Here is a 15,911-nt window from a genome sequence, read left to right as displayed (position 1 = left end):
AAAATCTAAATCTGAACCGATTTGGCTGATATTTTGTATATTTTACGAGAACCCCAAACCATGTATCTGTCCGAAATTTTAAGAAAATACGTTGATAAATACGGCAATTATGGGCAGATCGGTTATAAGTATATATGACATCTAAATCTAAAACTGAACCGATTGTTTTTCAAAATCAATAGCGATTGTCTAAAGTAAAACTCTGTGCCAAATTTGAGGACGATCGGACTTAAACTGCGAGCTGTACTTTGCACAAAAAAAAATGGAGACAGGCAGCCAGACGGACAGACAGACAGACAGACGGACAGACAGACAGACGGACAGACAGACAGACAGACAGACAGACAGACAGACAGACAGACAGACAGACAGACAGACGGACAGACAGACAGACAGACAGACAGACAGACAGACAGACAGACAGACAGACAGACAGACAGACGGACAGACGACTCAGAATTTGATTCTAAGACGATCGGTATACTAAACAGGTCTCAGACTTTTCCTTCCTTCCTTCCTTCCTTCTTGGCGTTACAAACAAATGCACAAACTTATTATAACCTGTACCACAGTAGTGGTGAATTATATAAATACCACAAATGCAATAAGTATCAAAGTTTGATTATGGACAAAAAGTTGCAACTCAGGTTGTATCCAATTATGCATTGCCATGAGAATGGAACTATCAAAAGTACGACTTTTTACTGTTATAATCAAGTCGACTTTGGATTTTTGCAATTATTGAAAATTTTACTTTTATTACAGCATCTTTCAAGTTTTTTTTATGGGAATTCATTAAGAATTCCCACTACTGAGTTTTTTAACGCCGCCTGAAATTATGCATTTATTTCATTAGAAATATTGGCAAAATAGAGTATGCCACTAATTGTGCCACTTTTTTTCATATAAATGCCACTCTTGTGGTACTGAATTCTTTTTTTTGTAATTTTTATCGGAACGCTTGTTTGTACAGAAAGTGGACAACAACTGCACTAACATGAATTTTCATTTCTTCATTTTAGGATATCAAGAGATCTGAGGTTTTGGGCCAAAGACCCATTTACAACGGTTTTCTTTATTTCTTTTTGATTTTTTCTCCAATTGATCTGTTTTTAATTTTCATTTATTATTGGATTTCTGATTTAAACTGTGTAATTGAAAAAAAAACACCAATGCAAAATCTTATTTGGCATGCATTACGGTTTACTCTTTTGATTTTATTTTTCAAATGAACAAATAATAATTTCCATGAAGAAAATTCAAACATATGACTACTTTAGATTTGTTCCCAAGACACAAAATTTGTTCCCAAAACACAAAACCAGCCTGCATTGATATTGAGAGACTAACATAAAAAAACTTAAATTTGTTTATGATATAAACTACGCTGATATATGTTTGGTAGATGAAAAATATTTAAAATGTATCATTTGCATATCTCCCATCATCTACTATATTTAATAAAAATCATTTGTTAGGACGATAGCCTCTAGTTGCTAGTACCCGTATAAATATAATTATTATAATTATATATATTTTTTAATACTATTAAATATCGCAATTTGTGTCAGCACTGCCAGCACCCAGAGAAGGAATATGATCACCTCAACCATGTTTCGAGGGCAACATTTTATTTTTCGACGTAGAACATGTAACATGTTTGCGACAGCCATGTTATTTTCTCAAAAAGCATATGTCTGACTTTGGCAATCATGTATATGTTTGCCGAGAAAACAACATTTTTGCGACAAAAATGTTCCATGGTCACCATCCAAAAATAACATTTTGCTCTCGAAACATGGTTGAGGTGATCATATTCCTTCTCTGCCTGAGACGGACAAAAATTTACAAGAAGATAAAAAGTGTGAATGATTGAAAATATAAAATAATTATTTACAAAATTCTTTACGAGTTTCAGACAGCTCAAAATCTATAAATTTGTTCTTATATTTTTAACTTTTTTATCAAAAGTTTTCTATTCCCTTAAATTAAATATTATTTCCTGCTTATACAACTGCACTTACCTTCATCTGCTGTTGCCGGATGCTGTTCAGCCTGTGTTTGTCTCCACACAAAAGCATTCATTGCTATAAGTCCAATGGTCACATAATACACTATGTGACGATACATTTTTAACGATTTGAGCGAGAATAATGTTCACTTTTTTTTGTGTTGAACCAAAATTTTGTAAATTAAATGAAAAATTAAATGATTCTTGCTCAAAAGCAAAAATCAATATTTGGTCATAAAAACGTTTAGACTAATTCCATAGAATTCTCCACAATACAAGAATCTTAACAAATTCAACATTTGAATTTCGTGGAAAATTTCATAAAAGCCAACGAAAGGACATTTTGTGGCATCAGCTGTAAAGAAAATAGAAAAAAAAAACGAAAAACCCAGTTAAATAAATTGTCAAAGAGAGAAATTGCCAAGGGAAAAAAATGCTTAAATTTATATAAAATGTTGGTAGCAAAATGAACAGAAAAACGAAGATTTATGAAAATGAATAGTGTATATAAAAGGTAAGTGTGCCGCGGCAATCTTGCTGGGAAAACATTTTTTTCCTTTGTTGGTGATTTATGCGTTATTATATTTGCTTCCCCAAATTTGCTAAAGTTGTTTTGTTGCCATGTTGCCTTGTCCTCAACAACGAACATGGCAAATTGCCACAGTTAGATGGCAAAGGATGCCAAAATGCCACATTTAAAATGAGTTGTGAACGGAGAGCAAAAAAATGTAGGTAAAATATAATAATACTTATGATTATATTAGAGATGACAATTTAAAGAAAAATAAAAAAAAAATTAATACCTAACTTCCCAAAAAAAAACTATAATAGGAAAATATATTAAGAGAGTGGTCATAGTTGAGAATCTCTCAAAAGTGGCCAACTGACGTGAGATGTTTGCTATATAATACACACAAAAAATAATTTTTATATTTAATCACGAAATTAATTAATTTTTAATTGAAATATCTTCAATCACAGAAATGATAGTATCAATCCCCAAAGTCAATTAAAAAATTAATTGATTCAGTTAAACATTTAATTGATGTTATTAACTCTTGTGATTGGCCATTATTTTAGTTAAAAAATTTGTTGAATGAATTAAATTTTTAATATTTTTGAAAATTAATTTAAAATTTTTATTGGAAATATTTTGGTTCAATTTTTTTCTGTGTACATTAGAATTAACCTCCCAAATGCGTACACAATTTTGGCGACCGCTGGCGTTCACTTCTGAAAGATTTCAATGCATTTTGATTTATTTTGAAAACTTATCTGAGATTACAAAAAAAAATCTTTGTCAGCATCCCTATTATATGGTTATATAAAAAACCAAATTTTTTTTTCTGCGTACAATAAAATTAACCTCCCAAACATGGAAAAAATTTAGGCGACCCCTGGTGTTCACTTCTGAAAGGTTTCACTGCAAATATTTTATGTTGAAATCTTATCTGAGAGTACTAAAAAACAAAATCTCTCACAGCATCCCTATTATATGGTTGTAAAAAACACCAATTTTTTTTTACAAATGCGGACAAAATTTAGGCGACCGCTGGTGTTCACTTCTGAAAGATTTCAATGCATTTCGATTTATTTTAAAAAATTTTCTGAGATTACCAAAAAAATTTTTTCCTGGCATTCTTATCATATGGTTATATAAAAAACCAAAATTTTTTTCTGCGTACAATAAAATTAACCTCCCAAATGTGGACAAAATTTAAGCGACCACTGGTGTTCACTTTAGAAAGGTTTCACTGCAAATATTTTATGTCGAAATATTATCTGAGGTTACCAAAAAATTTCTTTGCTGGCATCCCTATTATATGGTTATATAAAAAACATCAAAAATTTTTTTTACAAATGCGGACAAAATTTAGGCGACCACAGGTGTTCACTTCTGATAGATTTCAATGCATTTTGATTTATTTTGAAAACTTATTTGAGATTCCCAAAAAATTACTTTGCTGGCATCCCTATTATACGGTTATGTAAAATGCATTTTGATTTATTTTGAAAACTTATCTAAGATTACCAAAAAAAATTTTTCCTGGCATCCTTATCATATGGTTATATAAAAAACCAAAAGTTTTTTCTGTGTACAATAAAATTAACCTCCCAAATGTGGACAAAATTTAAGCGACCACTGGTGTTCACTTGTGAAAGGGTTTACTGCAAATATTTTATGTCGAAATCTTATCTGAGATTACCAAAAAATTTCTTTGCTGGCATCCCTATTATATGGTTATAAAAAACACCAAAATTTTTTTTACAAATGCGGACAAAATTTAGGCGACCATTGGTGTTCACTTCTGAGAGGTTTTAATGTATTTTGATTTATTTTGAAAACTTATCTGAGATTACCAAAAAAAAATCTTTGTTGGCATCCCTATTATATGGTTATATAAAAACCACCAACATCTGTATAACATAATAATAAACAACACGTGTTGCTGATGTCGTTGCTAACTTAAATATTGTTACCCATCAACTGCCCCCTCTCTTCCAAAAAGGTATTTTAGCGCCTTACTAAGCGCCACCGAAAAAATAACAAAAAGGACCAACAAATAACTGCTTCGCCATTTTATACAGAGTCCTGTTGCTAACGGTAGTTGTGGTAATGATATTTCCCAAAAGAGAACGACTAGTGAAAAATATACATAAATAATAAAAAAAGGATAAATATCCAGGGATCGTAAGACAAATAATCCTTTACACCTAAAAACACTCTTGCCAGCAGACAAACACACCATGTCATCATTCACCAACTGACATGGGACACTTGAGAACAAATTGAATCCTTTGGTAATATTATGCCATAGTCAACATAAATGTTTGGTTTACATTACGTCCAGGACGAAGTGTTTTTTTTTTTTTGTTTTAAACAAAAACACACAGCACCCAACTAAAGAATCGAACCCGACAAAAAAATATTGCTACATTACATTTCCATTTGTTTTTGGAAAGACAGACCGCTTTATACCGCCACAAGGACCTACATATAGTCTCTATCCAATTCTTGCTCAGGACCAATGAAGACAGAAAGAATGAACCAAAAAAAAAAAAAAAAACAAAAACTCAACTCTTCGAGACGCATAAAAGTAATTCTTAAGTATTATTGAAATTTGAGTAGCTGACGTAAATCACCCTGTCGAAAGAAGGAATAAATGAATGAATGAAATAAACGAATATCCCATAAGGATCAAACCAAAAAAAAAAAAAAAACAGTGAAAAAATTTCCTCACACACTCCTTTATACAGAAAAAGACATATCAAAACAAACAATCCCTGGTCCCCTGGAGTCGATGAAGCGCACACATATCCCTCCATATGATAAAAGAAAATTCAAAAGACATAAATGACACCATACGCCAGGGAGATCTGGGTCATGGCGAAAAATGTTTCATAGTTTCTACAGAGAGAGACAGAAAGAGAGAGAGAACACACAAAGTAAAGAGAATTACCAATGAAATGTTATTGATTATCCTTCAAAACCAAATGAAAAGTTAAAGAAAACACCAGTTTAATGGTGAGGAAACCTGAAGTTATTTTTAAAGACTTAATGGTGGGGGGAATGCAAATGTCCTTTTAATATAAACATAAATGTGGGGAAAACACTTCAGAACTTTTCTTTTAACTCAGGGATTACAATAACGATGTTAGTTGACTTGAATTGAGTTGAATGAAACAGAATTCAATTGACTAACGTTGCTGTGAATCGAATTAAATTGATATAAATTATTAAAATTTTTAAACTTTATAAAATTTAAATTAAAATTGGAAATTAAAAATAAAATTAAAAATTATAATAAAAATTAAAATTGAAATTATAACCATAATTAAAACTACAATTACAGCTATCATTAAAAATAAAAATAAAATTAAAATAATAATTAAAATTAAAATGCAAAATTCTAATTAAATTAAAATTAACCCTCTAATGCCCAATTCCGTCTTTAGGCGGGCTTCATTACATAAGGAAACACACCTTAAGACAACAAAAATGGCTAAAATAAAAAGAAAATTTAGCTGAAACTGCTCAAGAGGCTTTGCAGCATATACTGAATTTAACCGTATAAATTTTTCTTGTTTAGTTTTCTTGCTTTTATGTCGTTAACATTGAATATTTAGTCAGCTGGCAAAAAATTGGGACATTAGAGGGTTAAAAGTAAAATTAAAATTATACTAAAATTAAAGTTAAATAAAATGAAATTAAATTCTAAACTAAATTTAAGATTACTATTTAAATTAAAATTATAATGAAAATTAAAATACAAAAAAAAAATACAAAAAAGAACAAATATAAAATTCGATATATGCTGATCGTATATGCACTCTAATTTTTAAACTTTATAAAATTTAAATTAAAAACAAAATTAAAAATTACAATAAAAATTAAAATTGAAATTATAACCATAACTAAAACTACAATTACAGCTGTCATTAAAAATAAAAATAAAATTAATCAATCAATTATAATTAAAATGCAAAATTCTAATTAAATTAAAAATTAAAATTAACCCTCTAATGCCCAATTCCGTCTTTAGGCGGAATTCAAAAAAATACAAAAAAAAAAATAAAATTCGATATATGCTGATCGTATATGCACTCTAATAACCATTGGTTAATATCAGTCCATAATTATGTATAGCCCTCATATAAAACTAAAATTAAAATTAGGAAATTAAAATTAAAATTAAAATTAAAAAAAAAATAATAATTAAATTAAAATTGAAGTTAAAGTTGAATAAAAGTGAAATTCAATTCAAACTAAATTTAACCCAGGCTATACTAACGTGACCATATGGTCACACACATTAGACGGTCACTAAATCTTCTCGCGTTGATCGCTGATAAACATACGATTGACATTTCAAAATTCGAAAAAAAATAATTGCAGTACAATTCGGGTTAAGATTAATATTTAAATTAAAATTATAATTATAATAAAACTAAAAATACAAAAAATATAAAATTCGATATATGCTGCTCGTATATGCAATAGTTGGCTCTTATCAATGCACGATACGTAGAGAGCCAGAATTGAAATATGGGGGTCGCTTGTGTGGGGGCTATAGACAATTATGAACTTGATATGGACCAATTTTTGTGTGATTGGGGATCTATTTATCTGAGGGCTATATATAACTATATACCGATATGGACCTAGTTAGGCATGGTTGTTAACGGCCATATACTAGCACAATGTGTCAAATTTCAACTGACTCGGATGAAATTTGCTCTTCCAAGGGGCTCCGGAGGTCAAATGTGGGGATCGGTTTATATGGGGGCTATATATAATTATGGACAGATTTCGACCAATTTTTGCATGGTTGTTAGAGACCATATATAGTTATAGCTTTAGCTATAATTAAATTAAAATGCAAAATTCAAATTAAAATTAAAATCAGAATTAAAATCAAAACTAAAATTAAAAATATAATTAAAATTAAAACAAAAATTAAAATTAAAACAAAAATTAAAATTACAATTAAAACTAAAATAATTTTAATTTAAATGAAAAAACTTAATTGAAGTAAAATTTGTAAAAACAAAAACTAAAATTAATGTACAATTAAATAAACTAACAAATTGTATAGCTTTACTTGGTAGGAGAGAATTTTATTTGTGGTATCAACCGTAAATTTATTTATCACAGCCGTTTAAAAAAATGTTATATTTCCTAGCGAAAAATTATGTGATATTAAAAAATGTATTTTTTCTTTAATGTGTTGTATGTTGCATGCTTTTGACAAACCTTATCTACAAAATTAACCAACCAAGTAAATACTAATTGCATGACTCTAGGAGAAGAACGAAAAATACAGAAACCCTTTCAAAAGGTCTATTGTCATAGTCAACCCACGAATGACCTTGATTTCTTTCGACTAACTTCCATATACCACAATGAACAACAACAAAGATTGTTATAATTAAAATCTGGGCCAAAAAGTGAAACCAATGTCAGCAAAATATTGTGAGTGAATTTAACCCAGGTATGGGTAGGCATAGGAAATGTCCTCAACATTATTGTGTGTGTGTGCGACGGTTGTCCTTTGGCATATTTACTAAACAAATAAAAGATACCAGCAAAATTTCACTTTATTAAAATATGTGTGGCTGACATCAATGGTAACCTTGCTCGCCTGCTCGCCTTCATTTGCCACCTTTGCATTGGCCTTACCTTTAGATTTGCAAATACTTTAGGTCTTTTTAGATGGTGCAATGTTTACTTGGCAAGTTGAGTAAATAATTTCTTATTTAACTCTGGCCTTAGGGAGGCTAGAATTGCTGTTGGCTAAACAAAGACAATATCACCACAGATAAAGAATTAGCCTCAACAATGTACAACAAAGAAATTCTCAAAAGGATATCAGCAAAATATTAATATGGTCATTGTAACTTTGGCAATTGTAAGTCCAAGGAGACCTTCAAAAAGAGAAAACAAACAAGAGCTCAGGAGAAAAAAAAACTCTTTTGAAGATAATAATCAAAGGACAAAATACCAGTTTATGCTCACTTAAAACGAAAGAATTTTATTTTCGTGTTGGGAAATATTTCCCTTCACTATAACAAACTTTTTTTTATTAATTAAGTGTTTCATGGTTTGTTTAGTATATTGGTCTATATTTAATGCTAATATTTCTTATTTGTAGGCGTCCTTTTTTCAGTTCATTATTAAATGCTTATCAATGGTCACCTGTTCTTGAGAGAAAATACAGCCTTTTCCATTTAATTTTAAATTCCTCTTGAAACAATTGAAATTTGAGACATATTTTTCACAAGATTAAAAAAAAGTTATTGGCCTCAATAGTTAAATCTTTCTTATGATGTTGCAAATATTTCCTAGAAAAGTTAATTGGGTCTGTTCCAAAAAATAAAGGGAATTTTAATTTAAAAATATAATTAAATAAAAATTGAACATTATAAGAAATTTATTTTTAGAATTGTAAGTTAAGACATTATTACAAACTGATACGAAATCTTTCAGGGAAGGTAACTATAGTAGCTAGTGAAATGGCTGTTGTTTAAAGCTCGAAATTTTTAATATCTTATTTTGTGGAATAATCAAATATTTCTTAGAATATGTCTATTCTTTTCAAACAAAACTTCTCTAAGTGGTTTCACTGCAATGTGAAACGCCGTTTGGACTCGGCTATAAAAACGTGGTCCCTTGTCGCTTGTCAGTGATAAGAGAGAAGTTCACCAATGTGGTATGGCAATGGACTGAATAGTCTAAGTGAGCCTGATACATCGGGCTGCCACCTAACCTAACCTATGGCCCATAGACAATACCATGCCATAGCTACTTTCGGTCGGAAGATAGCGTGATTACAACAGACGGACGGACGGATATCGCTAGATTGACCCAGAATTTAAGATACTTATTCGAATGAGTACAATAAGAAAAATCTGAAAATGTTTTTTATTTGATAATCTGGAAATTTAATTTTTTGTTTCAAACAATTTGGATGACCACTTCTATCCCATCAAAAAGTTAATCGGTCTATATGAAGGCTTTAGCAAAAAAATTGGACCGATAAAAACTAATATCCAAACGCCTCCAGGTTTAAAGTTTCAGGCAAATCGGCAAATAAAAATTACGGCTTCTAAAAGCCTAATAAATCAAATCGGGCGATTGGTCTATATGGAGGTTAAACCAAAACATGGAGTGATTCTGAAATATCCCTAGATTTCCAATTTCATGCAAAAAAAAAAATTTTAAAATACCTCCAGATATCCATTTTCAGGAAAACTACATACAAATTGGGATTTCTAGAAGTCTAAAAAGTCACGGTTGGCACACTTGGTAGAATTCTACCAAATATGGTAGATTTTGTACTTTGTGGTAGACTGGTAGAATTCCTGAGGTTTTGGTAGATTTTGCAAAAAATTCCTCTCCAACTACTTCAATTTTCTATAGAAATAAAATTTTGCAAAAATTTTCTATAATAATAAAGTTTTGCAAACATCTTCTATAGAAATAAAGTTTCGACAAAATATTTTACAGAAATAACATTTTGACAAAATTTTCTATAAAAATAAAAATTTTTAAACATTTTTTGTAGATATAATTTTGTAAAAATATTCTATAAAAATAAAATTCTGCAAAACTTTTTTGTAGAAATAATAGTTTTTCTAGATTTGTGATAAAATTTTCTTAAAATTTTGGTATATTATTTTTGACACGAGTGGTAACCGTTTCTATAAGGCTCTATACAAAAACAGGGATGGATAAACACCATATTTGACACACCTACTTGACTTCCCAAAATACTTCTAGATTTCCAATTTCAGACAAATCGTATAAATCGTATTACGAATTCTAGGAGCCCATATATTCAGCACAGCTATTTTTATACCCTCCTCCATAGAATGGGGGTTTATTAACTTTGTCATTCCGTTTGTAACATATCGAAGTATAGCTCTAAGACCCCATAAAGCTATATATTCTGAGTCGTGGTGAAATTCTGAGTCGATCTAAACATGTCCGTCCATCCGTCTGTCTGTTGAAATCACACTAACTTCCTAACGAAACAAGCTATCGACTTGAAACTTGGCACAAGTAGTTGTTATTGATGTAGGTCGGATGGTATTGCAAATGGGCCATATCGGACCACTTTCACGTATAGCCCCCATATAAACCGACGCTCAGATTTGGCTTGCGGAGCCTCTTGGAGGAGCAAAATTCTTCCGATTCGTTTGAAATTTGGTACGTGGTGTTAGTATATGGTCTCTAACAACCATGCAAAAATTGGTCCACATCGGCCCATAATTATATATAGCCCCCATATAAACCGATCCCCCGATTTGGTTTTCGGACCCTCTAAGAGAAGCAAATTTCATCCGATCCGGCTGAAATTTGATACATGGTGTTACTATATGGTTTTTAACAACCATGCAAAAATTGGTCCATATCGGTCCATAATTATATATAGCCCCCATATAAACCGATCCCCAGATTTGGCTTGCGGAGCCTCTAAGAGAAGCAAATTTCATCCGATCTGGGTGAAATTTGGTACGTGGTGTTAGTATATGGCCTCAAACACCCATGCAAAAATTGGTCGAAATCGGTCCATAATTATATAAAGCCTCCATATAAAATGATCCCCAGATTTGACCTCCGGAGCCCCTTGGAAGAGCAAAATTCATCCGATTCGGTGGAAATTTGGTACGTGATGAAATTTGGTACATTGCGCTAGTATATGGCCGCGAACACCCATGCCAAAATTGGTCCATATCGGTCTAAGTTATATATAGCCGATCCCCAAAAATAATCTACCAAAATTTTATTTCTATAGAAAATTTTGTCAAAATTTTATTACTATAGAAAATGTTAATACTATACAAAATGTTGTCAACATTTTATTTCTATAGAAAATTTTGTCAAAATTTTATTACAATGCAAAATTTTGTGAAGATTTTATTTCTATAGAAAATGTTGTCAAAATTTAGTGCTATATAAAATTTTTTAAAATTTTATTTCTATAGAAAATGTTGTCAAAATTTAGTGCTATATATTTTTTTAATTTTATTTCTATAGAAAATTTTGTCAAAATTTTATTTCTATAGAAAATTTTGTCAAAATTTTATTTCTATAAAAAAATTTGTCAAAATTTTATTTCTATAGAAAATTTTTCAAAATTTTATTTCTATAGAAAATTTTGTCAAAAATTTATTTCTATAGAAAATTTTGTCAAAATTTTATTTCTATAGAAATTTTGTCAAAATTTTATTACTATAGTAAATTTTGTCAAAATATTATTTTTATACAAAATTTTGTCAAAATTTTATTTCTATAGAAAATTTTTCAAAATTTTGTTTCTATAGAAAATTTTGTCCAAATTTTATTTCTATAGAAAATTTTGTCAAAATTTTATTTCTATAGAAAATTTTGTCAAAATTTTATTTCTATTGAAAATTTTGTCAAACTGAATTATATACGTATTTAATCGGCCTTTTTTTGTTTAATATAACCCCGTATGGACTAACTTACAATTGAGAGGACGGTGTTAAGAAGTTTTAAGATACCTTGCTATCGGCAAGTGTTACCGCAACCCAAGTAATTCGATTGTGGATGACAGTCTTTAGTACAAGTTTCTATGCAATCTATGGTGGTACATAAGGTTACGTAAGATTCGGCCTGGCCGAACTTACGGTCGTATATATTTGTTGTTTCTAAACTAACTCGAAATATCTCATGTCAGGAAAATCTGATACAAATTGGGATTTCTAGAAGTTCAAGAAGTCAAACCGGGAGATTGGTCTATATATCGTCCCCTATGCAAAACATGGAGCGATACACTCCACATTCGGTACATCTATTTGTGGTCGTAAAATATTTACATATATCCAATTTCAGGCAAATAGGATAAAAACTACGGTCGCTAGAAGCCGAAGAAATCTCGGTTTATATGGGGGCTATATCACAATCTGGACCGATATAGGCCATTTTCGAATTTTAATCTATCTGAAAACAAAAAAAAAAAAAAAAAACGAAATTGTAGGAAATTTGCAGAACGATAGCTTCATTATTATTGAAGGCTGTAGCGTGATTACACAGAAATAAAATTTGTCTTCAATCACAAAATTAATTAATTTTTAATTGAAATGTTTTCATTCATAGAAATGATAGTATCAATTACCAAAGTAAATTAAAAAATTTATTGTTCCAATTAATTGATACAATTAATTATTGTGATTGATTTTTGTTTCAATTAAAAACTTTGTTGAGCAAATTAAATTATTAATTGAATATTTTGTAACACTCAAATAAAATTTTAGTTGGAGAAGTTTTGGTGATAGCCACACAGACAGACGGCTATCACCAGCCACTCAGACAGACGGACCTCGTTATATTGTCTTAGATTTTCTTGTCGAATCGAATTTTCTATGTGTTACAAAAGGAATGACAAACTTATTATACCCCCATCATCTCTATATGGTGGTGGGTATAGAAATAAATAAATAAATTTAAGCTATTGTCCTTCGTAACACAAAAGTTACCTGGGCAATATAGTCCTTCCTATGCTATCCAAAAATGAGAAAAAAAGCTTAAGTAATATTTTAAATTGCGTAGTATATTATGCTATAATAGCAACACCACCTACTGGATAATATTGTTTTTGGGCCTTGAAAAGTGAAAATGGAAAGCCTTACAAAATAGCACATTGTTTAGCCAGAATTATTATTGTTTTGTGTATATATGTACTTCTTTTCTTTTGTATAGAAACATAGACCTTCTCCACTCCTTTTTATGTAATTTCTAAAACAGATATGGATAAAGATTTTGATATATGTGCCACCATTTATGAAATAAATATTTTATGGACAATTTGTTTTTTTTTTTAGATTTTTTACTGTCCCCATTTGTTTTGTGTTTTTTTTTTTTTTGTTGGTTGCTGTTGTCCCTTTTGTTTGTTCTAAATGAGACATCATAACTCTTTTGTTTAGACAATCGGGTTTTGTATTTCATTAAAAAAAAAAAAAAACAAACGCATCGCAACTCGACCAAACATTGGCATATTTCTATGTGCGATATTCAACAGCCAGAAAAATGAAACTGGGAATTTGTGGCTGTTTTGCGGTTTTAGTTTTATGCTTTTGCAACACAGAAGACAAATGTTTTTTTTTGGAACCCAAGTAATTCGATTGTGGATGACAGTCTTTAGTACAAGTTTCTATGCAATCTATGGTGGTACATAAGGTTACGTAAGATTCGGCCTGGCCGAACTTACGGTCGTATATATTTGTTGTTTCTAAACTAACTCGAAATATCTCATGTCAGGAAAATCTGATACAAATTGGGATTTCTAGAAGTTCAAGAAGTCAAACCGGGAGATTGGTCTATATATCGTCCCCTATGCAAAACATGGAGCGATACACTCCACATTCGGTACATCTATTTGTGGTCGTAAAATATTTACATATATCCAATTTCAGGCAAATAGGATAAAAACTACGGTCGCTAGAAGCCGAAGAAATCTCGGTTTATATGGGGGCTATATCACAATCTGGACCGATATAGGCCATTTTCGAATTTTAATCTATCTGAAAACAAAAAAAAAAAAAAAAAACGAAATTGTAGGAAATTTGCAGAACGATAGCTTCATTATTATTGAAGGCTGTAGCGTGATTACACAGAAATAAAATTTGTCTTCAATCACAAAATTAATTAATTTTTAATTGAAATGTTTTCATTCATAGAAATGATAGTATCAATTACCAAAGTAAATTAAAAAATTTATTGTTCCAATTAATTGATACAATTAATTATTGTGATTGATTTTTGTTTCAATTAAAAACTTTGTTGAGCAAATTAAATTATTAATTGAATATTTTGTAACACTCAAATAAAATTTTAGTTGGAGAAGTTTTGGTGATAGCCACACAGACAGACGGCTATCACCAGCCACTCAGACAGACGGACCTCGTTATATTGTCTTAGATTTTCTTGTCGAATCGAATTTTCTATGTGTTACAAAAGGAATGACAAACTTATTATACCCCCATCATCTCTATATGGTGGTGGGTATAGAAATAAATAAATAAATTTAAGCTATTGTCCTTCGTAACACAAAAGTTACCTGGGCAATATAGTCCTTCCTATGCTATCCAAAAATGAGAAAAAAAGCTTAAGTAATATTTTAAATTGCGTAGTATATTATGCTATAATAGCAACACCACCTACTGGATAATATTGTTTTTGGGCCTTGAAAAGTGAAAATGGAAAGCCTTACAAAATAGCACATTGTTTAGCCAGAATTATTATTGTTTTGTGTATATATGTACTTCTTTTCTTTTGTATAGAAACATAGACCTTCTCCACTCCTTTTTATGTAATTTCTAAAACAGATATGGATAAAGATTTTGATATATGTGCCACCATTTATGAAATAAATATTTTATGGACAATTTGTTTTTTTTTTTAGATTTTTTACTGTCCCCATTTGTTTTGTGTTTTTTTTTTTTTTGTTGGTTGCTGTTGTCCCTTTTGTTTGTTCTAAATGAGACATCATAACTCTTTTGTTTAGACAATCGGGTTTTGTATTTCATTAAAAAAAAAAAAAAACAAACGCATCGCAACTCGACCAAACATTGGCATATTTCTATGTGCGATATTCAACAGCCAGAAAAATGAAACTGGGAATTTGTGGCTGTTTTGCGGTTTTAGTTTTATGCTTTTGCAACACAGAAGACAAATGTTTTTTTTTGGAACAAAATGCCAGAAAAACTCTGTAAATTCTCCAGAGATTTGATGAAATATATGAATGGGGTTATTTGTTGATATACCATTTGCAGTGGATTCTGTTCTATTACAGAATGGTTTTTAATCTAAATATCATAGCAGGGAGGTGGCAAAGAAACGACCAATAACCAGACATTTGTTGAAATTGTCAGTACATGGGAAAATACGTACACGTCAAAAGAAAATGGCTATACACTCAAAACAAAATTTTAGAAACATGAAGATCAACTTTCAACAAAGTCAAGATGCGAATGTATTACTCTATTGGATCTTAATTTTTTTTTGCCATCGTATAAATAACAAATGGGGAGGCAGAAGATCCATAGAGGTCTAGAAGATGAACCCAATTCAGGTGTGATGAAACCCTCAGACACGAGCAGCAAGGTGACAAACATCCACGATCTGATTTTGGGCAAACCGCTGATGGAATATGCATTAGATAGCGGAAACAGTAGGCATTTCAAGGGATGGCATATTGACAAAAAAAAAAACAATCGGCATAATGGGTGCCGCGTGGACCTACTCTAAGCAAATTTTGAGTCCATCCAGAGCAGAATTTGACGCTCCTCCAGCTTCGTTTGACTTTTCATTTCCCTATTATATCCATGAGATTATCTGTCAATCTGAAAAATCTATTGGTTTTCCTAAGATGAC

The 15,911-nt window shown here is 30.6% G+C and overlaps 1 protein-coding gene across 1 annotated transcript in view; it reads right to left on the bottom strand.

The window, feature by feature from the left end:
- Nucleotides 1-15,911, bottom strand: part of side-V (sidestep V) — a 302,304-nt gene that overhangs the window by 240,247 nt on the left and 46,146 nt on the right. The window contains exon 2 of the mRNA XM_075312598.1: nucleotides 2,025-2,366. Coding sequence (XP_075168713.1) covers nucleotides 2,025-2,130 — 106 coding nt within the window. The 5' untranslated portion in view covers nucleotides 2,131-2,366. The remainder of the gene's footprint in view (nucleotides 1-2,024; nucleotides 2,367-15,911) is intronic.

The sequence above is a fragment of the Haematobia irritans genome, chromosome 5 (genome assembly GCF_050003625.1).
Source record: "Haematobia irritans isolate KBUSLIRL chromosome 5, ASM5000362v1, whole genome shotgun sequence".
NCBI classification, from domain to species: domain Eukaryota; kingdom Metazoa; phylum Arthropoda; class Insecta; order Diptera; family Muscidae; genus Haematobia; species Haematobia irritans.
The sequence above is the reverse complement of the archived record's forward strand: the minus strand, read 5'-3'. Positions and strand labels throughout refer to the sequence as shown.